The 25,578-nt window shown below is 43.0% G+C and overlaps 2 protein-coding genes across 1 annotated transcript in view; one reads left to right on the top strand and one right to left on the bottom strand.

Moving 5' to 3' along the window:
- The window catches only part of LOC111861089 (uncharacterized), a 155,519-nt gene that overhangs the window by 90,853 nt on the left and 39,088 nt on the right, over nt 1–25,578 (top strand).
- Nucleotides 15,522–25,578, bottom strand: part of LOC111844380 (uncharacterized) — a 560,559-nt gene continuing 550,502 nt past the window's right edge. The window contains exon 7 of the mRNA XM_072710462.1: nt 15,522–18,512. Coding sequence (XP_072566563.1) covers nt 17,710–18,512 — 803 coding nt within the window. The 3' untranslated portion in view covers nt 15,522–17,709. The remainder of the gene's footprint in view (nt 18,513–25,578) is intronic.

Raw genomic sequence — 25,578 nt, 5'->3', positions numbered from 1 at the left:
CCTTGCACAGCTTGACATGTTTTTCTTACCATAGCTCTGCTTTTATGTAGGCTGTGGAATTAAACTAGTCCATGCCGCACAGCCCACTGGGTCACGCAGGTCATTGGTCCGCCCTGCATAGTTCTGTTCATTGGTGCAGTTTCGTCAAACTTTTGGGTTGTTTTGCCTGCCACAGCTTAAAGCCAAAATAACACTATATCTCACTCCTGCTGCTAGAGGCAGGCAGTGGGCAACAGCAATTTCCATCTTCCATCTATGCAACTTCTCCACACAAGAGACATGTAAAAGGAGTACTCTATCCTAAGTGCAAATTCAGTACTTCCAACATTTGACGACACCTACTGTAGGTGGGTGGTGTAGCAGATACTGATCTAGCAGCAGAGAGGCTACAACGGGATCTGGATTTAATTAGCAACTGGGCTGATACCCGGCAGATGAAATTTAACAGATAAATGTAAGGTAATCCATGCAGGGAGCAGAAATATAAAGTACAGATATTTTATGGGTTCCACTGAAATAAAGGTAGCTTATTACGAGAAAGATCTCGGTGTGCATGTTGATGCTTCCATGTCCCACTATTGCCAGTGTGGGGAAGCAATAAAAAAGGCCAATAGAATGTTGGGTTATATCTCTAGATGTTGGGAATTTAAGTCAAGGGAGGTGATGTTACATTTTTATAATTCCTTGGTAAGACCCCACCTAAAATATTGTGTGCAGGTTTGGTCACCATACCTTAAGAAGGACATTGCTGCCTTAGAAAAGGTGCAACTGAGGGCTAGGAGAATGATTCCTGGTCTTAGAGGAATGTCTTATGAGGAGAGGTTAGCTGAGCTGAATCTGTTTAGCCTTGAGCAAAGGAGACTAAGGGGGGACATGATCCAGGTCTATAATGGCGCTTTTCCACTGCATAGTACGGCACGACACGGTTCAGTTCAGCTCACTTTTGGGGGGTTTTCCACTGGGAACAGTACCTGGTCCTTTTTTTAGTACCACCTCAGCCGAGGTTCCAAGCGCGCCGAACCATTACCAAAACGTGACGTGTAAACTCTACTGGTCACTGATTGGCCGGAGAAAATCGTCATTACTGCGTCACTGAACTTGCGACACGAGACACAACAGACCCGCTAGATTTTTAGCACAGCCAGCGAAGGTTCGGACGCACCATTTTGTTTTAACCAAAAATGGCTGTTTCGTGGTCTATTGAGGAAGTGCAGATGTTCCTCTCGTTGGTAGCCGAGGAGCGGATCCAGCGAGAGCTGGATGGGGCGACGCGGAATGAAAAAGTTTTTCAGGAGGTCGCTAAGCTCTTGGGCGCACACGGCTACCATCGGACTTACAAACAGTGTAGGGACAAGTTAAAAAAAATGAAGAGCGACTACAGGAGTATAAAGGACCACAACAGCCGGAGTGGTTCAAACAGGCGCTCGTGGAAGTGGTTCGACCAAATGGACGCAATCTACGGAGCTAGACCAGCGAACAATGGAAGGGAGGGTGCCCTGGCCATTGGACTCGGCCACGCCATTGTTGTTGGAGAACACGATCGAGGATGGTACGTTGTGTTAATATAACGTTTGAAATCTTAACTTTACTGATTTTATTGACCGTCGATTCTTATTTTATATCGCAATTTGACTGTAAAATCATGGCCTATGAAGCACGAAGTCCTAGTAGCTAACATTTATCAGTGGTAGTGCTATTGTTCATGATGTTCATGTTTTTTTTTTGGTGTGTTGCAGTAATTTGTGCATTCCCAACTGATTAGACAAACTTTGCGTTTCAGACTCATTGTCCACGATCGATTCGCTTGCACTTTTTTCTCAATGCAACGACGACGCCTCTTCCCAAGCGGTGCTAGCAGCGTCTCCGCCACACCCGCCAACACCATCACCATCACCATCAACCTCCAGCAGCATGACGACACCGCAGCGTGTGGTAACGGGTATGATACAAATTTGATATTTCATATATCATAGTATGTACAAATAGGATATCACAATATAGGATATATATCCTTATATACCATGTCTCAAGAATTCCAGTTGCTTACCATAAATAGTATAATATTACCATATAATGCCATAAATACTGTAAATTTAATTGAGTAAAATCAAAATAATAAAAAAAATAATTTCTCACATTTTTACTCCAATTCTCTACGCTTTGGTCCAGGCAAGAGGAAACGGAGCCTGCACCATCAGGAACATCTTGCTGCATTGAGAGAGATGCAGGTGGCAGACATTCAGCAGCAGGAGCTGAACCGTGCCCAGAGGGAGCGGCACTTGCAGATGGCACTTGAAGAGGTCAAACAAGCGAGGGAGCAGGATGCGGCCTTGAGGGCAGAGGAACACTCTCAGACGGCTGCTTTCAATCAAGCATTCCTCAATGTCATGGGGATGCTTGTCCAGGCAATGAGTGGCCGACGGGAATAGGAACTCTCTTGCTGACTAATCCCATAGGCATGTGTTTGTTTGTTTTTTGATACTGTTTGCACTACATGCCTGCACACTGTTAACAGTTTCTTATGTATATACTTTTTGCACTTTAAAAAAATAGTGTTTTCTGTTCATATTTTTACCTTTTATAATTGTTTTGCTTTAATAAAAACAATCTGATCAAATACGTGTACCCCATGACTATATTAAAGATTTATTATTGTATGAGCAGGTAATGTACCTCTTGATAAAGACAAATGATTAATGCCGCCACGATACAAGCCAAAACAATTTAAAAAAACAAGGAATACATTGTAAACTTTGAAATGTTGTTTAAAAATTTATTGATAATACACTTTACAGAACATGCTACGTGAATAGTTAGCTATTCAAGTAACGCATCAGACCTGCATGGACATCCCTGCCCTCCTCCTCTACAGCCTGTGGCACTGCCACCACAGTCTCTGCTGCTGCGGGTAAATCCCAAGCATTCTCATAGGTCTCACCATGACTCTCACAAAGGTTATGTAGAGCACAACATGTCAGCACCATGGACTTCACAAGGTTGACAGCACAGTCATTTCTTTTCATAATGCATCGCCATCTTCCTTTTAATCGACCAAAGGCATTTTCAACAACTACGTGTGCTCTGCAGATTTTAATGTTGTAGACCTGCTGTTCTGCTGTCAGGTGTCCAGTGTCAATGAATGGTTTTAAGAGCCAGTTCTGCAAGGGATAGGCAGAGTCTCCTAGAATGTAGTAGCCAGCAGTCACCCCACCTATGTTTCTGGTGTTAGCTGGTATGTGGTTTCCACGGCTTGCCAACTCCCACAGTGTTGACAGTCTCAAAACCCGAGCATCATGCAGGCTTCCAGGCAGTCCTGTGAAAACATTCCAGAAAAGTCCCTTTCCATCCACGACACCTTGAAGGATGATGGAGTGCCAGCCTTTACGGTTGAAATAGTCACAGTGATATTCCTCTGGTGCTATGATGGGGATGTGTGATCCATCAATAGCACCAATACAGTGTGGGAGCCCCCACCTGTTCACAATGTAGGCAGCCATTTCTTTAAACTTTTCCTGATCTGGATAACGAATTAGCTCTGGTACCAGCAGGGTTTCTGCTGCTGCACTATGGAGTCAGAATAGTGCCATATGTACTTGTATGTGTACTTTCCAATTTGCACCCGTAAAAAGAAATTTGCTCGCACTGAACACAATTTTCATTCGCAAAAAAAGATATTTTGCAAATGCAAGTCAATATTTTTTGTAAATGCGAAACCAAACATCTTCATAAAAATATTTTTTACAAAGATAGAATGGTTTTCAAGTACAAAACCTGTATTGCAAATCCAAGACCTCTTGCAAATACCAACCTGCGACTGCAAATTCACACTTGCGCACATAAATAATTTTGGCACTAACTTGCCTAGCGCTTTGAAGATAAATATTTGCTCGCATATCCACCAATCAAATTAATTCATTTTCTAGCCAATCATAAAACCACTGGTGTCCTGCATACCATAACCGTACTACTGGATAATTACTGTATCATGTATTACTTGTTTTATATGTTCATGTAACTTAGAACTTAGAATAAAATACTACAGCACTCCTTTTAATAACATATCTATTCATTATTAGATTAGCTACGTACGTTATAAGACATTAAAAACTAAACATATTCACGGTCTTAGTAGACTTGGTATGAAACACTGATTTAACAAGTAACCTATAAGCATTCAAAAAAGTTTATTGCTAATTTTAAAAACATGTCAGCTGAAACACCTAGCTAAAAATAGAATTTGTTGCGTCGCGAGCGGGGAAGCAGGCGAGTCGAGCCGTGATTACGGGTAGAAACGGGGTTTATTTGGAGCAGACAGGACAATACGGCAGACATCAATGACTGATCTGGGGAATACTGAGTCAGACGCGGACTAAATACACAGGATAGGCCAAACAGAACAGGCAACAGGCGATTACAATCGGGAATTAACACGAGGCAACGAGGGGGGCACACAGGAGGATCGAACGAGCAGGTCATGACAGAATTAGCATCGGTAAACAAATTAATTGCATCATAGTTTGATAAGGCGTTATCATATTGTGATGTGTGGACTGATTTGGGTGTGAATGGGCGGAGACATGGGTAAATTGATTGGATTGATTGTAGCAGGTGTGGCTGAGTCGGTAGTATTCTGGAATAAGGTAGGATATAAAAGGACACGAGAAATAGGTGGGAGAGATCGTGTTGTGTACCTGCGGCTGGATACTTTTGGGACGGGAGGGTGTCGTTCGCAGTTGTTTAGGATTGCCGGCGACGAAGACAGACAGCCGAGGGGGATTAGCTGTGCCTGTGCTAGGAGGGGAGGTTTGTTGCCTCCTGTAGTGAGTTAGGGTTGGGCTTGTAGGAAAGTGGAGTGCCGCAATTGGGTCTGGCATATCGGCGTGGGCTTGATTCTTGTTAGCTTCTTTGAGTTGTGCTCCCTTCGTATTGTCGGGTAGCGTCTTGAATTCGAACCCCACGGGGGGGTGTCGCCCGCTGGCGAGTTAAGTAACTTTTATATGTGTGTGTGAATGTGTGTGTGCGCGCGTGTGTGTGCTGGTGTGTTACGGGGGAGGGAGTAACTGCATCCCGCGCTGGTGCTTCTCGTTGGTGTGTGTGCAGCCTTATAGTGTGTGGGGATTATGTGGTCTGCAGTGCCTCTTTAGAGGGTGTAAGCTTTAATTTAGTGTGTGGTGTAATGAAACCCATTGTCGGGTATCGCTGATTACTCCTACCTTCGTGATGTCTTTTACTCTTTTAAAAGTGTTTATGAACTAATAAAGATTGTCGATCCTCCTATATAAACCTTTGGTTGTGATCATTACAGGCTTGGATAATTGTTGCAGCTTTTACTGCACTAAAGGACCCAGATTTATTACACTGGTGGCAGCGGTGGGATCGTTTAGTTAAAATGTCTGAGCCTAGTGATGATCAGTCAAGGGTGATGGCACCTAATGCGTCTGCCCCGTTGTTGCAGGCAACTCCGCGACCAATTTTTATGCCTGAAACGTTTACGGGTATGGGGAGAGAGTGGTCGGATTGGATGGAGCAATTTGAAATGGCAGCTGATGTTAATAACTGGGATGATGCTTTAAGATTAAAATTTATGGGTCTCTTATTGTCCGGCCGTGCTCGGGAGGTATATAGTGGGTTGCCCGCTATTGCTAAAACAAACTATACCCAGTTGCGTAGTGCCCTGGGTCGGTGTTTAGATCCATGTGATAGCGCTGATTGGAATCGTGCCAGTTTCTCTTCCCGGAAAAGGCTTCATAATGAGACAATTCGGGAGTTTGGTATTGCCCTTAGGCGGCTAGTTGTTAAAGCTTATCCATCTGCTGATCTTACTACTCAAGACCTGCTGGCTAAAGATCATTTTATAACAAATGTAGGAAAGGGTGATTTGCGAGTGAGTCTACGTAGTGCGAAACCAGCGACTCTTGAGGATGCGATTAATTTGGCTGCGGAATTGGAGCTTATTAAAGGTCTTGAGGGTGGGAGTATATCACCTGATTGTAAGGTTCGGGGAGTGGTGGAACAATCTGCTAGTGAAGAGCGGGTGGATGCCCTTCTTGGGGTGGTAGAGGGCTTGCGGCAGGAAGTGAAGTTACTACAGACTGCTGTACAGGCAGTAACCAGTTCTAGTTTTCCTCGTACACCTACCCCGTTAGATACTGCTCCATCTGTACCGGCTAAGTTTTCTGTTTCATCTTCTAGACATAGTGTAGATCGTAAAAGTGGGTGTTGGGAGTGCGGGTGTACTCGTCATATTCGGCGGGATTGCCCTTATTTGCAGGGAAACTAGAGGGGGCGCGCACAGAGGGCCAAATGCTCGCCCCTTCTGCGGTATCAACTATGGCTCTTGATGGAGTGCAGGGAAGGTCTGGCTATCTTAAAGCTAAAATAGGTGGGTTTGATTGTTATGTACTTGTAGATACTGGAGCTTCATGTTCTGTTATTCCAAAACATTTGTGGCTTGCTATAACTAAAGGGGGGTGTGAGTTGGTAGATTATAAGGGTGAGGCCACAGCAGCAAATGGGGGGGGGATGCATGTTGTGGGGTGTTGGCAGACTGTTTGTCAATTTGACTCCCTTGTGCTGGTTGTTGAGTTTTTGGTTTCTGATATCCCCTCCAGTGATGTTTTGTTAGGGTTTGATTTTTTATCTCGATATGGGGCTGTGGTTGATCTGGGGAAGAAATATTGTCAGATAATGGGTAAGCAATTCCCCTTGGTAGATCTTAATCCCTCCATGGAGCCTCAAATTGTTGTGATTCAGGCTGATACTGTGGTACCTCCACGTAGTGAAGCCATTATTCAGGGTCAGGTCCAAAGTGGGTGGGGAGATTATGCTGAGGGTATGTTAGAGCCCTCCTCCTCTATTTCTAAACATTGTGACATTTTGGTAGCTCGAGTAGTATGTAAGGTTCAGCAGGGGAATTTGCCTGTGCGGGTTATTAATGTGACTAATGATGGTGTGGTGTTAAAGAGAGGAATGAAGGTAGGTACTTTATTTACTGATGTTGAGGTAGATAGGGAGGTGTTTGGACAGTGTATTAAAGAGAAAGATGATCCTTGGACAGTTGACACTTTAATGAGTCATTTTGGGATGGGACAGAAGGGTTTTTCCCTAGAACAAGTGAAAGCTGTCAGGGAGTTTTTTCATCAGAATATGGCTGTTTTTAGTCGAGGTGAGACTGACTTGGGCAGGACTCATCTGACTTTACATGAGATTGATACAGGGGAGGCTAAACCTGTGAAGATGCACCCTCGTAGAGTCCCCCTCCATTTACAGCAGGAAATGACTGATAATTTGAAGCAAATGCTTGCTAGTGGCATAATTCGTCCATCTTGTAGTTCTTGGGCAGCCCCAGTTGTGTTGGTGAAAAAGAAAGGGGGTGGGCTTAGATTTTGTGTGGATTATAGGAAGCTTAATGATGTTACTAGGAAGGATGCATATCCTCTCCCCCGCATTGATGATGCCTTGGATAGTCTTAGCCAGGCATGCTGGTTTTCCACTCTTGACTTAGCAAGCGGCTATTGGCAGGTCGAGGTCGATCCTAAGGATCGTCCCAAGACTGCATTTACCACACGCCAGGGGCTGTTTGAGTTTAATGTTTTAAGTTTTGGGTTGTGTAATGCACCTAGTACTTTTCAACGATTAATGGACCTTGTGCTTGCTGATCTTCAGTGGACTACGTGTTTAGTTTACTTGGACGATATAATCGTTTTTGGTCGTACTTTCCATGAACATCTGACACGCCTTGATGGTGTGTTGGGGAAGTTGCGGCAAGCTAACTTGAAAGTTAAACCATCAAAGTGTGATTTGTTCTCTACCCGGGTTTCTTACCTTGGGCATGTAATTTCTGCTGAGGGTGTGATGGCCGACCCGGCTAAGGTGGAGGCAGTTAGGGAGTGGCCTGTCCCCACTAGTCAGACAGAGGTGCAGAGCTTTCTCGGGTTGGCTTCATATTATAGACGTTTTATAAAGGGGTTTGCAGATATTGCTCGCCCATTGCATCAGTTAACCGAGAAGGGGAGACGTTTTCGATGGGGTGAGGATTGTCAGAGGGCTTTTGACCATCTTAAGGTGAGCTTAATTACTGCCCCAGTATTAGCTTATCCGGACCCCAATAAACCATTTCTCTTGGATACGGATGCGAGTGATGTGGGAATTGGGGCAGTGTTGTCTCAGGAGGAAGGAGGTCGGGAGCGTGTTGTGGCATATGCTAGTAGAGCTCTGACCAAGCAGGAACGGAAATATGCGACAACTAAAAAGGAGCTCCTGAGTATGGTCACATTTACAAAGCATTTCCGTCATTATCTATTGGGGAAGGAGTTTGTGTTGCGAACGGACCACAATTCATTGCGGTGGTTACATAACTTTCAGGGTTTGGAGGGGCAGTTGGCTCGTTGGGTTGAACAGCTTGCTAGTTTTCAATATAATATTGTTCATCGTCCAGGTAAACTTCATAGTAATGCTGATGCCCTCTCAAGGTTGCCAGCCTTTTCGGGAAAAGAGTCCCAGTTTAGTCAGGGAGTGGTGGATAGGGGTGAGTCCAAGGTGTGTGCAGTGCAGGAGAGTTTGCTTTTTGTAGGGTCGGCGGAGGAGGGAGAGGTAGATGAGTTGTCTCAGGCGCAAATGGCCGATGAGGAGTTGCGGCGAGTAATTGATTGTAAAAAACAGGGCCAGGGTGTATCAATGCTAGACGTAGATTTGCAAAGATATATTCCTGTGTGGGACCAATTAGAAGTTCGGGGAGCTAGGTTGGTACGTATTCCCCCAGCTTACTTGGATGCCGCGTCCCAGGTACAGGTAGTGTTGCCTCAGGCTATGGTGCCTCAGGTTTTAGAACAGCTACACAGTGTTTGTACAGGTGGTCATTTGGGGGTGCAGAAACTGCAGGGGAAGGTTAAAAATCGTTTTTATTGGCCGGGTTGGTTCAAAGATGTTCGGCAATGGGTGCAGGGGTGTGTTGAGTGTGGGTCTCGTAAGACTCAAGGTAAGCCCCCTTGTGCACCTTTACAGCCATCAATTGCATCTAGGCCTTTTGAACGAGTGGCTTTGGATATTCTTGGTCCCTTGCCCCTGACAGCAGGGATGAATCAGTATATACTGGTCATTGGGGATTATTTTTCCAAATGGACTGAAGCTTTTCCATTGCCTAACCAGGAAGCGTGTACAGTGGCAAGGGTTTTGACTGAGGAGTGGGTGTGTCGGTTTGGAGTTCCACGGAGTCTTCATTCTGACCAAGGCCGTAATTTTGAGTCCATTTTATTTAAAGAATTATGCACTCTTTTGCATATGCATAAATCTCGAACATCCCCTTACCATCCTCAGTCCGATGGGTTAATTGAACGATTTAATCGTACTCTTTTGGATATGCTGTCCCTTTTTGTGGGCGATAATCAATTAAATTGGGATACCCTTTTGCCTTATGTTATGTTAGCTTATCGTAGTAGTGTCCATGCTAGTACTTGCTTCACCCCATATAAAGTAGTGTTTGGACAAGAAATTGTTTTGCCTATTGATGTTATGTTGGGGGTAGGGCCACAGGAGACCTTTACATCAGTGGACAATTATGTGTCTAGATTGAGGGAAACATTGTCCACTGTAGTGGGGGCGGTCAAAAAGCATCAGGCCAAGGCCTCCGAACGACAGAAAGTGGCATATGATTTCCGAGCCAATTTCCAGTATTATTCTGAGGGTGAATTAGTTTGGTTGCAGGATAAGGCTAAGAAGCGGGGGGTGTGTCCCAAGCTGCAGAGGCGGTATAGAGGACCATTTAGGGTGGTGGATCGTGTGACAGATGTGCTGTATAGACTTATGCCAGAGGGGGGTGGCAAAGAGTGTGTTGTCCACTTTAATCGCTTGAAGCCTTTTAATTGTTCTTTGGCAGAGTCATCCAACCCAAAGACATCTGTCCAGGGAAGAGGTTCTGATGGGATTCAACGATCGGTTGGACAGCGTCGGTCCCAGGGCGTTCGACTTGATGCCAGCTGGGTTCCCTATCGTTGTTCAGATCGAGTTGTTCCCGCGGAGCTCCCGGAACTACCAAGGCAGCAGACTGATCCGGGTTTACCTCAGGAGGGTGCTTTGGGACCAGCGGGACCAGCTGGGGATGTACTTGCCCCTCCGGAAACTGGTTCCGTGGAGGTTACATCAGATCAGGGAGTCCAGGAGACCCAGGTCCCAGGACCATCCTTGACGGGAGGACGTCCAATACGTCAACGGAGACCACCAGTTTGGTCCCGGGATTATCAGTGATCACCGAAGTGACTCGGGGACGAGTCCTTTTTTTCATGAGGGGGGAAAGTGTGATGTGTGGACTGATTTGGGTGTGAATGGGCGGAGACATGGGTAAATTGATTGGATTGATTGTAGCAGGTGTGGCTGAGTCGGTAGTATTCTGGAATAAGGTAGGATATAAAAGGACACGAGAAATAGGTGGGAGAGATCGTGTTGTGTACCTGCGGCTGGATACTTTTGGGACGGGAGGGTGTCGTTCGCAGTTGTTTAGGATTGCCGGCGACGAAGACAGACAGCCGAGGGGGATTAGCTGTGCCTGTGCTAGGAGGGGAGGTTTGTTGCCTCCTGTAGTGAGTTAGGGTTGGGCTTGTAGGAAAGTGGAGTGCCGCAATTGGGTCTGGCATATCGGCGTGGGCTTGATTCTTGTTAGCTTCTTTGAGTTGTGCTCCCTTCGTATTGTCGGGTAGCGTCTTGAATTCGAACCCCACGGGGGGGTGTCGCCCGCTGGCGAGTTAAGTAACTTTTATATGTGTGTGTGAATGTGTGTGTGCGCGCGTGTGTGTGCTGGTGTGTTACGGGGGAGGGAGTAACTGCATCCCGCGCTGGTGCTTCTCGTTGGTGTGTGTGCAGCCTTATAGTGTGTGGGGATTATGTGGTCTGCAGTGCCTCTTTAGAGGGTGTAAGCTTTAATTTAGTGTGTGGTGTAATGAAACCCATTGTCGGGTATCGCTGATTACTCCTACCTTCGTGATGTCTTTTACTCTTTTAAAAGTGTTTATGAACTAATAAAGATTGTCGATCCTCCTATATAAACCTTTAGTTGTGATCATTACAGGCTTGGATAATTGTTGCAGCTTTTACTGCACTAAAGGACCCAGATTTATTACAATATCATTACAGCTAGCGTGGCTAATTTATTCTGTACGTCAGTACAATTTTTATCAAATCGTTGGATTTATTCAAAATTCTGACTACTATCTTCCCGTATAAAGTCCTGGTCTAGCACCTTCATCTTCTTCAGCATGTTTTTTTACTGGAAGGCCAGGATTGGTTGTTACCTTACCTGCAGCTTTATGATTGGCTAGAATATGAATTGATTTGATTGGTGGATATGCGAGCAAATATTTATCTGCAAAGCGCTAGGCAAATTAGTGCCAAAATTATTTATATGCGCAAGTGTGAATTTGCACTCGCAGGTTGGTATTTGCAAGAGGACTTGGATTTGCAATACAGGTTTTGTACTTGAAAATCATTCTCTCTTTGTAAAATATATTTTTATGAAGATGTTTGGTTTCGCATTTACAAAAAAATATTGACTTGTATTTGCAAAATATTTATTTTTGCGAATGAAAATTGTGTTCAGTGCGAGCAAATTTCTTTTTACGGGTGCAAATTGGAAAGTACACATACAAGTACATATGGCACTATTCTGACTCCATACTGCACAGAACTCCTGAACACACCGACACACAGTTGTTATGCTTACACCAAAAAGATGTCCAATACTTCTGTACTCAGCACCGGTTACAAGCTTCCACGGTGCGATGGCTATTCTTTTCTTTAAAGGTACACACACGCGGAAGTTTGTGTCCCGTCTCTCCATCGCTGGACGCAGTTTGTTGCATAAGTGGAGGAATGTTTCTTCAGACATTCGAAAGTTCTCCAGCCACTGAGTGTTTGTAAAACCGGGAACAATCACATCCCACCACTCTGAAGCACGGTTAAATGTCCAAACAGATGGTCTGTTGCGGCGACTTTTTTGCAAAATGTGGAAGATCTGTAATATACAGAATCAGCATTTTAATGTTACACTGGCAGTTAAGTTCATTTTATGCTTTGCAACAGTGATAAATGTTAGCTAGCGATGTGCTTTTTTTAGATACTTACCCTTGCGCGTCGTCGAGCTAAAGTGTTGTCGTCGTCTGCGTGTTGTTGTAAAAGTTCCAAAACTCTCTTGGTTTTTTTAGCCGTTTTCTTTGGCTGCCATCAGCCTCTTTTGAAACAAACTCCTTCGTCTTGCTGTTAAAAACATCCACATGCCGAGAATGAAGAACACCATTCCGTCGATATGCTCCATTGTTGTGTGTTTGTTTGTGGCGCGTTTACGATGATGTCACGGCAGTAGAGGCGGCGCAACTATAACGACACGTGAATAATCCCGCCCACTCTAAAGCGGCACTAAACTGCAGTCGAAACGCAAACCAAGCCGAACTGAACCAAACCAAGATGAGCTGTACTGAACCGTGCTGTGCCGTACTATGCAGTGGAAAAGCGCCATAAGATTGTAACGGGTCTGGATGCTGTTCAGCCAAATGCTGTTTAGTCTAAATACTAGCATGGGCGTAAATCCCGGGGGGGACGGAGGGGACATGTCCCCCCCTATCCGAGGGTTGTCCCCCCAAAAAAATTATATTATATTATATATAAAAAAAAAAATCGCACTATCTATTGTGAAAAATATATGTATGTATACCTAAAATAATTCTGTAAGTAGAAAAAAAAACAAACGCAAAAAATGCATTTAGAAACAGTTGAGTTCCCCCTCCCCTTCCTCACAGTGGTATGGCCAACTGCCTGCTTTACCAGGTCATCTCACCTACTCTACACACACGAATCAGGTGTGTGGCTGCGGCTCAATTAATGTTGAACTCCAGTAAGTAGGGTATTTTATTCACTTTAAATAAAGCGATTCTCTTTAATGTAGTTGATGCAGACTCATTCATAAATTAGTTGCGGCAAAAATGCTGATTATCGATGTAATTTTCCACGAATCTGCTATATTAGCGATTAAAATATTACTTATCTAGTTAACGTTAGCTTGTTTACAATAGCTTGTTGCATAGTGCACTGCAACTAACACGCCAAAGCCGTTTCCCATGCATTGTTTTATTTGTGACGACTTGGCATAATGTTAACTTAACATTAACGGCCACAATTAGCATATTGTTTAGCCATGCATTTACTAAATGAGCACTGTGCTACGTCCGAACTGACCCCACTGTATTTTTTTGTATAATCAATATCTATTATGCATTTAAACAGTCATTTTATTGTATGTTGATGGCTTGACTGTAAACAACATAACAAACAATGCAATAAATAGTTTTGAAGAAAAATCTGCTTTGTCATTGAACCTGAGAAAAACTTTGAAAATAACCATAATGACGCAGTCTCCATGCTACAATAATAATGATAGAAGCAAAGTTTTTCATTGTGGGGACATATCTTTATAAGTACAATTTGACTGTATTATTTGTGTCCCCTTCAAAAATTGCTCATGAGAAATTTTATATTTATTGTCCCCCCCTACTGTTAAATGAAATTTACGCCCTTGAATACTAGAACTCGTGGCCATAAGTGGAAATTAGCGGGAGAACATTTTAAAACGAATTTGAAGAAGCACTTCTTTACACAGCGTGTAGTTAGAGTATGGAATAGTCTTCCTGCTAGTGTAGCGGAAGCTAAAACCCTGGGTTCCTTTAAATCAGAGCTAGATAAGAACTCTGAGCTATTAGTTAGGTTCTCCCCAAACAAGCTTAATGGGCTGAATGGCCTCCTCTCGTTTGTAAATTTCATATGTTCTTATCCACTTTGTGACAATTTCTTAAATATTTAAATGTGAAACATGATAGAATCATACCCTTTTTTGGTATTGTGATACAAAACTGATATCAGTATCTTGAACAACATTACACGTGACTCAGGGAAAACTACTTTTATTTTGGTACTTGGAGACACGACTCTGCCATTCTTTGGCAGTTGAATCTGTGCTTTGGTAGGTTAAGTTAATGGCGAGTAGGTCAGTAGGTGGGAGTTCCCGGGGGGACAAAGTCAAATTGGGTTGTTTATATTTCTGACCCCCTTCCCCATTCTACTTCACCACAATCTGAACATTTGAATCAGGCAGCAGTTATATATTTTCGATATAACTTTCAAATATAATAGAAATATTTCAAAGTTCCCTTTTCAATAATAGTATCCACCCATCTTCTGAAACTGATTGTCATATCCTGGAGACTACAGGCGCAAGGCAGGGAACAATCTAGGATGAGGTTCCAACCCATCGCATGGCACACTCACACACCATTCACTCATATGCGCACATCTACAGGCAATTTGGGATCTTCAATATGGACTGCGGGGATAACTGGAGTACCTGGAGGAATCCCCAGACGACCCTGGCCCTAGAAGTGTCAGGCAACATTGCTAACCACTGCACCATCCCCTAATAATAATTCAGCGTTCATGTTGAATGAAACTGTAGGAATTATGCTAATCACTACCTTACGGTGTTGGGCCTCCTGAAGAGAACTGAATTCAGAACGGTTGTTGTAAGGAAAAGCAGTAAAGATGCCCCAATGTTCTTGGTTGATCATTTGGATACAGACAGTGTTAGCAATTTATTACCATGGGGGAAGTCAGGGAGAGAATGGGGGTTCTGGTCGGCACCACTAGAGTGATAAGGAAGATAACTAAATTACAATGATCATAAAAGTCTCCACCCTGTCCTGCCCCAGGCTCCTCACAGGCCAGGGGGGTCACTCTTCATATGTAAATTCACTCACAACACCTACACACAGCACCTTGGCGGGGAGGGTCTTTTGGGGTATAAAGGGGGGTGAAGAACTGCCCTTAATTTGTATTTGAGCTGCCTTTCAGTACCCGGTGTATGTCTACACTGTATTACATTATATTATTTTTACTGTTCAATAAACCACCATTTTGCTGAAACTGCGGAGACTCTGCAAGTGGATTCCTTACAGTTGTGTAAGCTATGAAGAGGAAAGTGTTGCCTTTAGTACGACTAACCATTCACTTCTGTACGCCATTTGTATTGTCATTATCTAAATATGCAGTTTCACTTTATTTGAGGTTTGGACTGGTATTCATCTGTGAGTATCATACACAGACAGGAACATATTTTTACATCAACAGTCTCTTCACGTGTCTGTGCCTTGTGTCACTTTCCTGAGATGTCTGTGCCCTGTGTTAGTCTCCTGTCTTTAGTCACCGGTGCAGTAGAATGACCTTGCATTATAATTCCAGATTTTCTCATATACTAATAGGAAGGTAGATTTATGATGACTTTAGCTCAGTATCACTACTGCTCAATCACATATTTACCAAAATAACAGAAAACCACTAACAACTAATGTGAATTCAAAATATCAGAAGAGACCGGGAAAACTTTTGCAATAACTATAGGCCCTTTAAATATATAGGGCTGGGAATTGTTTTTAAAAAATGAATTACTTGTACAGTTTTCCATGACTGATCATGATTAATCACACCAAATATTAATATTTGTAAAAATAACAACATAGTTTATTGAACCCCATGGAGAAATCCTCTTTATGCCTCCCTCAACTTGCTCTCTGTAGGTGAGAGCAAGCTGGCTGTGAAGGGTAGCCACCTGTCGTGGTGCCCATGGAGCTGGGGGTTAAGGGCCTTGCTCAAAGACCTGCAGAAATGCCAAAGCTGACCTTGAACTGGTGACCTTCTGATCACAGGCACAAAAGCTTAGGCCAGGGGTGGCCAACTGTATCCACAAAGGGCCGGTGTGTATGCAGGTTTTCGTTGCAACTCCCTAATTAGAGGACTGATTGGCCGAAGAGTCCTCACACCTGGGTTTGAACAGCTGACCTAAAGGTTATCCCAAAAACCCGCATACACACCAGCCCTTTGTGGATACGATTGGCCACCCCTGGCTTAGGCCACTGAGGCAAACACTGTCTTTAACAAAAATGCACAAATATTTATATGATAAATTTATGCAGAATTAACAAAGGACAGACATTGGTCATTGTCACAAACTCATTACCAAACAATATTCATTTATATTCTAAAACATAGAGAAAAACACACACTCAAATTATTCAACTTGTCTAAACTGTCAATATCACTTCTAGGATGAACGGTTTTACCATTTATTTCTGTAATACACAAGTATTTCATGACAACCAGTGCAACTGACTTGAAAAAAATTAAGGCCAAATAAGAAGAAGACAAAACAGAAAATGACAAAGCAAAAATATACATCTTGTGAAACAAATTGTGAGATTCAAAACAGCTTATGTATTTTTGATAATGGTTTTTGGCTGCCTATTTGGAGAAAATTGAATAAATCAGACCAACAAATGGCAAACTATTAATACACCTAAAAAGGCAAGGTACTGCTCTACACAACATACCCAAATTTCACCGTAATATTTTTTTTATTCTGAAAGTTCGCCAGAATGACCCATATTGTAATATTTAATGGTTTAACTTGTAAATAAGTACAAGCATAACTGCTTTCAAAAAGGCTTGAGAAATGGCAAAAAGAAAAGAAAGGACTGGTTCTGCAGATCCAGACATTTGTCAGTGCAAATTCCATGGCAGAGTGATCATATGACTGTGGAGCCCTTGAACAAGGCTTTAATCCCTAAAGTATCGGATGAATAGATGTCAGGTTTCCTAAACTTAATCCTTCAGTCACAATCATTTACAGAGCCCCCAAAATAAAAAGAAAAAAAAGACATGTAACGAATACAGTGGAAACCGCTCATAGTGATCACTGTTATAGTAATCAACTGCTTATATGGATCAAAAAGCTTGGGACAAAATCACTCCTGTACAAGTACTGTTTAAAGTAGTTCACTTACAGTGTTCGTTTTGTGCTTTGTTTTATACATTACAACTTATGGGGGAAATTTTCTAAACGGTAACGGTAATTCTTTTTTACTTTAATTCGTTAGTCTTGCGGTAATTCGTCTGCTTCTAGGTAGCAACATAAGGCTAATGCTGCATGCACAGAAAACATGACGAGGAAAAAGAAAATAATTTTCTCTCAATGATGAACATAGACTCAAAGCTTATGATTAACTACCAAAAACGAGCCAACAAGATGCAGCAACAAAACTACAATAAGCTACGTTTTATGTACAGTTTTGTATGGTATCATAGTATTTGAATAATACACAGTTCAGTAAAGTCATACAGTACTGTAATTAGACACACCACAGGCGTTTCAAATGTTGATTTTGAAAAAGTCAAAATTCAGTAAATAGTGATGCTGTCCGTTTTATCTGAAATTCATGTAACAAATACACAAACGTCGAATAGTTGGTAAAATACCGGAGACAAAGAAAAATCTGTTATAATTTTTTGCTTAAAGTGATCAATTTCACCCACAGAGACGTGATCACTTTAAGCGGATTCCACTGAGTTTTGGGCACTTCACAGGCACCATGTTAAATAGGTAGTTTAAAGTATATCGCAATTGTCACTTTACACATCGCTCTAAACCAAAAATTCTAATTATTTGATAAAATTGGTTTATTGCTCTACTCTACAGCCAAGTACAGTATCTTTCTTAAACCTAATCCTTTGACTGTATAACATACTATTACAGTCAATGTCCCAATGAAAAAGCTTTAACTATTATCTGAGTCACAAGTTCAGTTACATGTACTGAAATGTCACTGAATACACTAGTGTAATTTTTCAGTAACTTTTCCCTGTGTGAATCCGCTTGTGTCTCTTGAGGCTCCCTGAATCAATAAAGCTCTTCCCACACTGGGAGCACTGGTAGGGCCTCTCTCCTGTGTGAATTCGTTGGTGTCTCTTTAGGTCTCCTAAACGGCTGAAGCCCTTCCCACACTGGGAGCACTGGTAGGGCCTCTCCCCTGTGTGAATCAGTTGATGATCCTTTAGGTCTCCTAAACGCCTGAAGCTCTTCTCACATTGGGAGCACTGGTAGGGCCTCTCCCCTGTGTGAATCCGCTGGTGTGTCTTGAGGTTTCCTAACTCACTAAAGCTCTTCCCACACTGGGAGCACTGGTAGGGCTTCTCCCCTTTGTGAATTCGTTGGTGTTTCTTTAGGTCTCCTAAACGGCTGAAGCCCTTCCCACACTGGGAGCACTGGCAGGGATACTCCCCTCTGTGAATTTGTTGGTGTCTCTTTAGATCTCCTAAACGGCTGAAGCCCTTCCAACACTGGGAGCACTGGTAGGGCCTCTCCCCTGTGTGAATCAGTTGATGATCCTTTAGGTCTCCTAAACGCCTGAAGCTCTTCTCACATTGGGAGCACTGGTAGGGCCTCTCCCCTGTGTGAATCCGCTGGTGTGTCTTGAGGCTTCCTAACCGACTAAAGCTCTTCCCACACTGGGAGCACTGGTAGGGCCTCTCTCCTGTGTGTATTTGTTGGTGTGTCTTGAGGTTTCCTAACTGACTAAAGCTCTTCCCACACTGGGAGCACTTGTAGGGCCTCTCTCCTGTGTGTATTTGTTGGTGTGTCTTGAGGTTTCCTAACTGACTAAAGCTCTTCCCACACTCAGAACACCGATGGGATGACTTCTCCGTGCAAGTCTGCCTGTTTATTTTACAGCCTCGGTTTATACTCGGTTTATATATCTTCTCACTCTGGGATCCCCGTCGAACCGTCAGTGTGTCTGTGTTTGCTTCTTCCAGGGTACTGAGTGTGTCTGTACTGAGCTGAGCGGCACTGGGGCCAGCAGACACTGGTGAATGCTCAGCTGTGTTTACTGATCCAGGCCTCAGTTCAATGACATACTCCTTAGGGTGAGATTTTTTGATATATCGGTGCAGACCAATATCTGTGGTATAGAATGGACCCTGAAAACAAACAAGGCAGAATAAGCTGTTCACCTCATAAACTTATACAGCTGGTTCTACTGGCTTAGACAAACAAACTACAAACAAACCAAGTCGCCATGTTGAAATTACGTCACAGGGGCAACTCGGGCAACAAAATCTGGTCCGACTTCAACGTCATAAAAGGGGCGTGTTTCCGACGGGAAGTGACGTTTTTCGTGACGTTTTCATCCGAGTTCCGACTTGGAGAGAGATAATCGAACGCACCATTAATTCTTGTCGCTTTCTAAACAGGGTCGACGACATATCACGAAAAATCATGATAGTAGAGTTGCCATAGGTGAGCTTGCCCGTTTCTCTGGCCGCATTGAGGATCCTAAGTGTGTCTCCGTACCAAAGGAATCGAGCCAGAATAGCCCACGGCTTGCCGTTTTCGGCTGGTCGTCGTTGCAAAGTGCGGTGAGCCCTGTCAATTTCGTAGCTCTCGTCCTCCTGCCCCAGGATCTTAGGTAACCATTCCTTCAGAAAGTCCACAGCATTTCTACCTTCCACTCCCTCTGGGAAACCGACAAGACGTAAATTCTGACGACGAGATTGATTTTTGAGTTCATCAATATTATTTTTCAGCTGTTTAATTTCGTCGTCAACAGCCGATTTAACATCCGCGACATCTTTGTGAAGGCCCGCTATCGCTTCTCCCGTTTCCGTCTGCTTTGTTTCCACATCCACCATTCTCCGATTTATTGATTGTAGTTCATTACCCATATTCTGCACGGCTTCCGCGAACTTACTCAGGCGTCCGTCGATTAACTCCTGAATCCTGAGAAATCCTTTCTCCATTTCTATATGGAACCATGGCGGTGGGTCGGATAATAGCAGTCTCGATTCTTGAGTATCTTCCTTCTTACTGTCTGTTTTCTTTGGATTCGGCATATTTGTCGTAATATTCGAAGTGTAACAAGTTACAGTTTTAGATAAAGTACATTGGTTGTACTGAAGGTCTTTAGAAAGTTATTTAGATGAGATTATTCGGGAGCTCCCTGCACCACTACTTATTCTAGTACCGCCATAACCCGGAAGTTCCTTAAAGTATTTATTTAAAGAAAAAATCAGAAGTGGGTACAAAGTCAATAATATGTAAATAAAGCAAAAAATCTAAAGATGTCCAAAAACATAACCAAACCAAAATGCCAAAGGGGGAACAAAAGGAGGGCTCCCCTCCAGAGTAGCCTCAGGTCTTTTCATACCCCTCCCAATTAGCGCTTCACACGGCACACCTGCACCTGATCACCTACTCAAACAGGGACAAGAACACAGGTAAAGAGTGGGCAGCACTGACAGACCGAAAGGGCCGTCACACTAATGAGACCCACCTCTGTTGTGTCATCCGCGTATTTTATGATGTGATTCGAGGCAGATGCAGCACAGCAGTCGTGTGTTCACCTCCCTCAGGGTTTTCCGGACATCAGCCACGTTGAGGCTCAGTGCTTTTTCATCAGGGTGAGGATTAGCATTTCTTGCAAATCTGCCGAAAAAACTGTTGAGTTTATTCAGCAGATGTGGGTTGTTGTCACACAGTGGAGGAGCAGCCTTGTAATCTGTTATCGCCTGAATCCCCTGCCACATCCGCCTGGTGTTACTAGGGTCGCGGAAGAGATTTTGGATCTTCCCCGCATGGGCACGCTTTGCTGTTCTTACAGCACGGTTGAGGTTGGATCTCGCCGTTCTGAGTGCAGTCTCATCACTCGACTAGAAAGCGATATTCCGTACTTTTAGCTTCTCACGTACCTCTTGCGTCATCCACGGCTTCTCATTGGCCCTGGTGGTGATGTTCTTCATGACACAGATGTCCTCTGTGCATTTTTGGATGTAGGCAGACACAGATTCAGCATACTCCTCCACATTAGTGTGCTGATTATCAGTGGCAGCAGCTCTGAACATGTCCCAGTCCGTGTGCTCAAAACAGTCCTGTAAGGCTTCCATTGCTCCCTCAGGCCAAACCCTCACCTGCCTTACAATGGGTTTTCCTCTGGTCAGCAGGGGCCTGTATGCAGGTATTAGCATAACAGAGAGATGATCTGAGGAGCCAAGGTGGGGGAGGGACAGCTCTGAAAGCATTCTTTAGGTTTGTGTAGGCTAAGTCCAGTGTGTTGATTCCCCTGGTTGCAAAATCCACATATTGCTGGAAATGGGGGAGAACTGTTTTCATGTTAGCCTGATTGAAATCTCCTGCTACAATGAAAATGCCCTCTAGATGCGTGGCTTGCAACTCAGTGATGGTCTGATAAAGAAAATTCAGGGCCTCCTTTGTGTCCGCACTGGGGGGATGTACACAGCCATGGGGATAATAATGGTAAATTCCCTGGGCAAATAAAATGTTCTGCATTTTACAGTAAGCAGATCTATATCAGGAGAGCACTGACTTGAGATTGCTGCTGCATCGTTGCACCATCTGTTGTTAATATAAATGCATAAACTGCCTTCACGGGATTTACCGCTAAGAACTTGGGTCCTATCCAGCCAAAATGTTGTTAGCCCTTGCAAGCTAACCGCATCATCGGAAACGCCCGAGTTCAGCCATGTCTCCGTCAGGATCATAGCACAGCAGTCTCTCACCTTTCGTCTTGTGGTTAAATCCAGCCTTAGTCCAATTTGTTTTCCAGGGAGCGGACGTTAGCGAGCAAAACAGATGGAAGCGGTGTTCTGCACGGGTTAACCTTTAGCCTAGCCATTAGCCCACGCCGACAGCCCCGCTTGCGCTTCCTGTCCTGTCGCACCGCCTTCGTCTCCTCCTGCGCCGGTCTGTATGGGAAGGGAGCTCCGCTGCTGCCTCGGCCACAGGCTGTAGCAGTCCAAAGCTGCGTAGCTCCGCCAGGTTGTTTGGGTTCATGGCATGAAAACTGCTTGATGTTCGATGTTATCGTGAGCTAATGCAGCCGCAGCCGAACAGGGCGCTGCCATCTTGGAAGAATACAGTCAGAGGCTGGCTGCAGACCTCAGGCCCCATGCAAGACACAGAGCAGAGTACACAGAGGCCCTTTCCTGGTCTAGGGGCACAAGTGGAGATGTCAGTGTTGGTGGGAAATGACAGAATTGGTAGCATTCCTGCACATTTATTGATTGGGAACATATAAAATATTTAATTTTTATTTAATAAATTTTATTATTTAATAAATTATTATTTAATAAATTTAAAATAATTTTTATTTATTTAAATATTTAATTTTTAGCCGTTTATATGAGAATGTTATATATTGTAGTTTATTATATAAACTATATATTTATAATGGACTATATATTGTAGTTTATTTCTAAAATTTTGTATGAACATTGTGTAAGCATCTTAACAAGAATAATTTTCATTGCAAAGCTTTAATTGTGGTGAGTTTTTTGAGTCTTAAAATGTTATGAAACTTGTCATATTGAAGACAAAGGTACATCAATTTCTCTTTATTGCACAGCATTTAAGTGTACTATGTTGGCTACAGCTTACTAAAAAGGGTTTTAATTGCATTCTTTTTAGTTATTTTTCTACAACCCATTACAAGAAAGACTAAGACTTTTTGAAAATAATAAACCAAAATGACACCGGGCAGTGGTGGCGTAATGGTTAGGGAAGTGCGCTTGTAATTGAAAGGTTGCTGGTTTGAATCCCTGACCATCAAGGTACCACCCCCAAGCACTGCTCCCTGGGCGCTGAATGGGCTCTTTGTACATCAGCTTTCGTGTTCGTGGAAATGCGGCTTGCTCGTTTCCGGTCTGTAAGAAATGGCATAATTTTACACGCGAAGTTTACAGGACCTGCCCAAATTACGATCAGCGACGTTCGTCTTTGTGAATCCTCCTCTAAATCACCTACAAGTAAATTAGAGAAGGGCTTTAAGATGTATGCCTCTTCTTACTTCCATAGATACGAAGGTGAGTTTTGTATTCTTTTAACTTTGTGGCTAGCGTTAGCTATAGCTTATCATTAACATTACTCCCGGACAGTGTTAGTATATGTATGTGCTAATGAAGTATCTATGATCATCCCTAGTCTCTCTAGCAGAGAATGCCTTACTTAATATGTTCTATATGTGTTATAAGTACATACTGCGTTACTCTGTGTTTGCTGTTCTTAGTGTCAAACAGGGACAGGGCAACAGGAGAGGTTGCTGTACGGGCGTTTTACTTCAAATCTATGAAGAAGCACGATAAAAACCATAGTGAAAAAGTAGGGCAGTAGTGGTAATTTGTCAGAGTTCGAGTTCAACAGTTCTAAAAGATTTCAGTTCAAGCTGTTCAATGTTCAAATTTGTTTTGCATGTGCAAACTACGACCATGTTCCATTTGGCCTCTGTGTTATTTCTTTTGTTGTTCTTGCATGTGTTTTATGGTGCATTCAAATGGTGGTGTGTTTACCGTGTTCATGAGATGAGTCCATATGATTGGCCCCCTTCTGTCGTATTCACGACATTGGATGGCAAACTTTTCTGAAAGCTCAGAGCTCACAACCTCACGTACACGACTTCCCATGTCATAATCACGAGTTCCATTTGAATACAGCATTAGAATTCCATTTTAAGGAGGGCACTCCATCTCATGCCAACAGTTCATAAGCCAAATCTAACAATATGTAATGACTGAAAATGATCTGTCAACAGATAATCCTCCGAGACGCAGTTCCTGTAATTATGGTGCTGTGCAGATGCTCATGTGTGACTGGCACTGCCATGTTCAGCCATATAATTGCTCTGCTGTCAGGGGCGGATCTAGAAAATTATTCATGGGGTGGCAAGGGGGTGGCATTAAAATTATGAGGGGTGGCAACACTGAAGCAAGCATCCTTGCATGGTTTTTGTGGATTCAAGGAATGCTATTCTTTATTCGGTGTATACACTAGGGTGCACATTTTTACATTGTTCTATAAAAATGAAATAAAGGCTGATTTGTGATTGACTTGAATCTGATATCTGGATTGGAAAGTCAGATAAATTAAATGAGATGGTACGGTATATTTAACTTCTCTTTATTGTGTTTTACGCAAACCTGTAGTGAGTTTAAGTCTATGCCAAGTTTAATTTACTAAGCATGACAAACAATGCAGACTGCACATTGATACAAAATCTCAATGGACCGTTAAGTCAAAAACACATAATAAATATACAGAAACCACATTTAAATCACCAACATATGTCTTCAAAATGAATAAAATAAATCACAATATTCAGTGCAACAAGAGCAACAAAATGACATTTTAAAGTATTCAAATCTAGCATGGCCAGAAAAACACCTTGTCTGTCTGAGTCTGGAGACTCTCTGTGACCCCGCTGGGCTAGATTTTCAGAAGCAGTTAGGACAAGAATTTTGGCCAATGTTTTGATGTATTTTCGATTCTCTGTTACCTTTTTCTGGTAATGTTCATCCATGACACCCAACAGCGAAGTATTTTTGTCCTGCACTTTTTTGTTCTCTGCCCATGCTACCATTGCGTTTACATGGTTCTCAGATTTGGCATGAGAAGAAAACCCACTATCTTTAAACGTAGCCTTCTTCCAATTACTGTACCCCTCAAAGGAGGTAAAAACACTCGTTGGAGCATCAGGAAGAAAAAATGTCTACATGCAAAACAGTAGCAGGCATCTCTAGACTGTGAGTATTCAAGCCATGGATGTGTTTGGTACCAATCAGCATGGAAGCTCCTCCGGACTCCGCCTGGAAAGGTCTTCTTTGGGAAGGTATGTAGTTTTGGCTGGGTCGGGCCTTCTGACCTAAATTTTGATATACCTATAAGTAAAGAAAAATAAAAATCACTTATATTTAAATGTTACAGTATGAAACATTTAACACCTAATCATTCATGTACAGCTACTACTGCAGCAACCTTTGTCTAAAGGTTTTTTTTTTTTTTTAGGCATATATCTCAACAATATCTAATAAAGAACACTGACTGTAACCACGATAAGCAAGGTTAAACATACATTGAGCTATGGTTCTTTAAATGATTATAGGTTAAATAAATCAAATAGGTTGTGCTTATTTTTTATTTATGTAAAGAATAGGGCTGTCAAAATTAACGCGCAAAATTACGCTTGTTGTTTCTGTACCCCCCCTGTTTTTCTCCTTTTCCACGGTACTGGTGAGTTCGGAGCGGCCACAATCTTTGCTCTTGAATGTAATGTAAAATAAAGTTGTCCTCCGAAGAGGGGGGGTGGTGGTGGGCAATAAAAAAAAAAAAAAAATTAACGCGTTAACGCGGATTAATCCATCATCATGATTAATCTGATTAAAATTTTTAACGCAATTAACCCATGTGCAGCACAGAATGATTAAAAATCCCTGAAATGTCTCTGTTAACCCATTTCGGGCAGTTTTAGTGCGTTCCATTTGCCCTCGGAACTCGTATTCCGAGTCGGATTCCGGAGTTTTGAAGCCGGAAGTGACGACATGCGCTCCAGTTTCTCGGAGATCCGAGAAATATTTCGGAGCAGCACAGAGGATCCCGAGTTCAGAATCCTAGATGGCTGCGCCCTTTATCAACAGAAGGGAAAGTTTTAGTTTTATACTGTTTAAGCACTACTTTCAACATTTGTGGCTCATTAAATCGGTCGCACACGCTATACCGTCCAACTTATCTGTGGATGTATTGCTACGGAGTTTTATATGTAAAGCACCGCACGTAATGTGTTATCAACTGATATTGCTAACAATGGCAATTAACCAGGCTAGAATTGGACTTCATGGTTAGTTGGATTATTTGTCGGATTTACGGTAGTTCGT

The sequence above is a fragment of the Paramormyrops kingsleyae genome, chromosome 4 (assembly GCF_048594095.1).
Source record: "Paramormyrops kingsleyae isolate MSU_618 chromosome 4, PKINGS_0.4, whole genome shotgun sequence".
Lineage (NCBI taxonomy): Eukaryota > Metazoa > Chordata > Actinopteri > Osteoglossiformes > Mormyridae > Paramormyrops > Paramormyrops kingsleyae.
The sequence above is the reverse complement of the archived record's forward strand: the minus strand, read 5'-3'. Positions and strand labels throughout refer to the sequence as shown.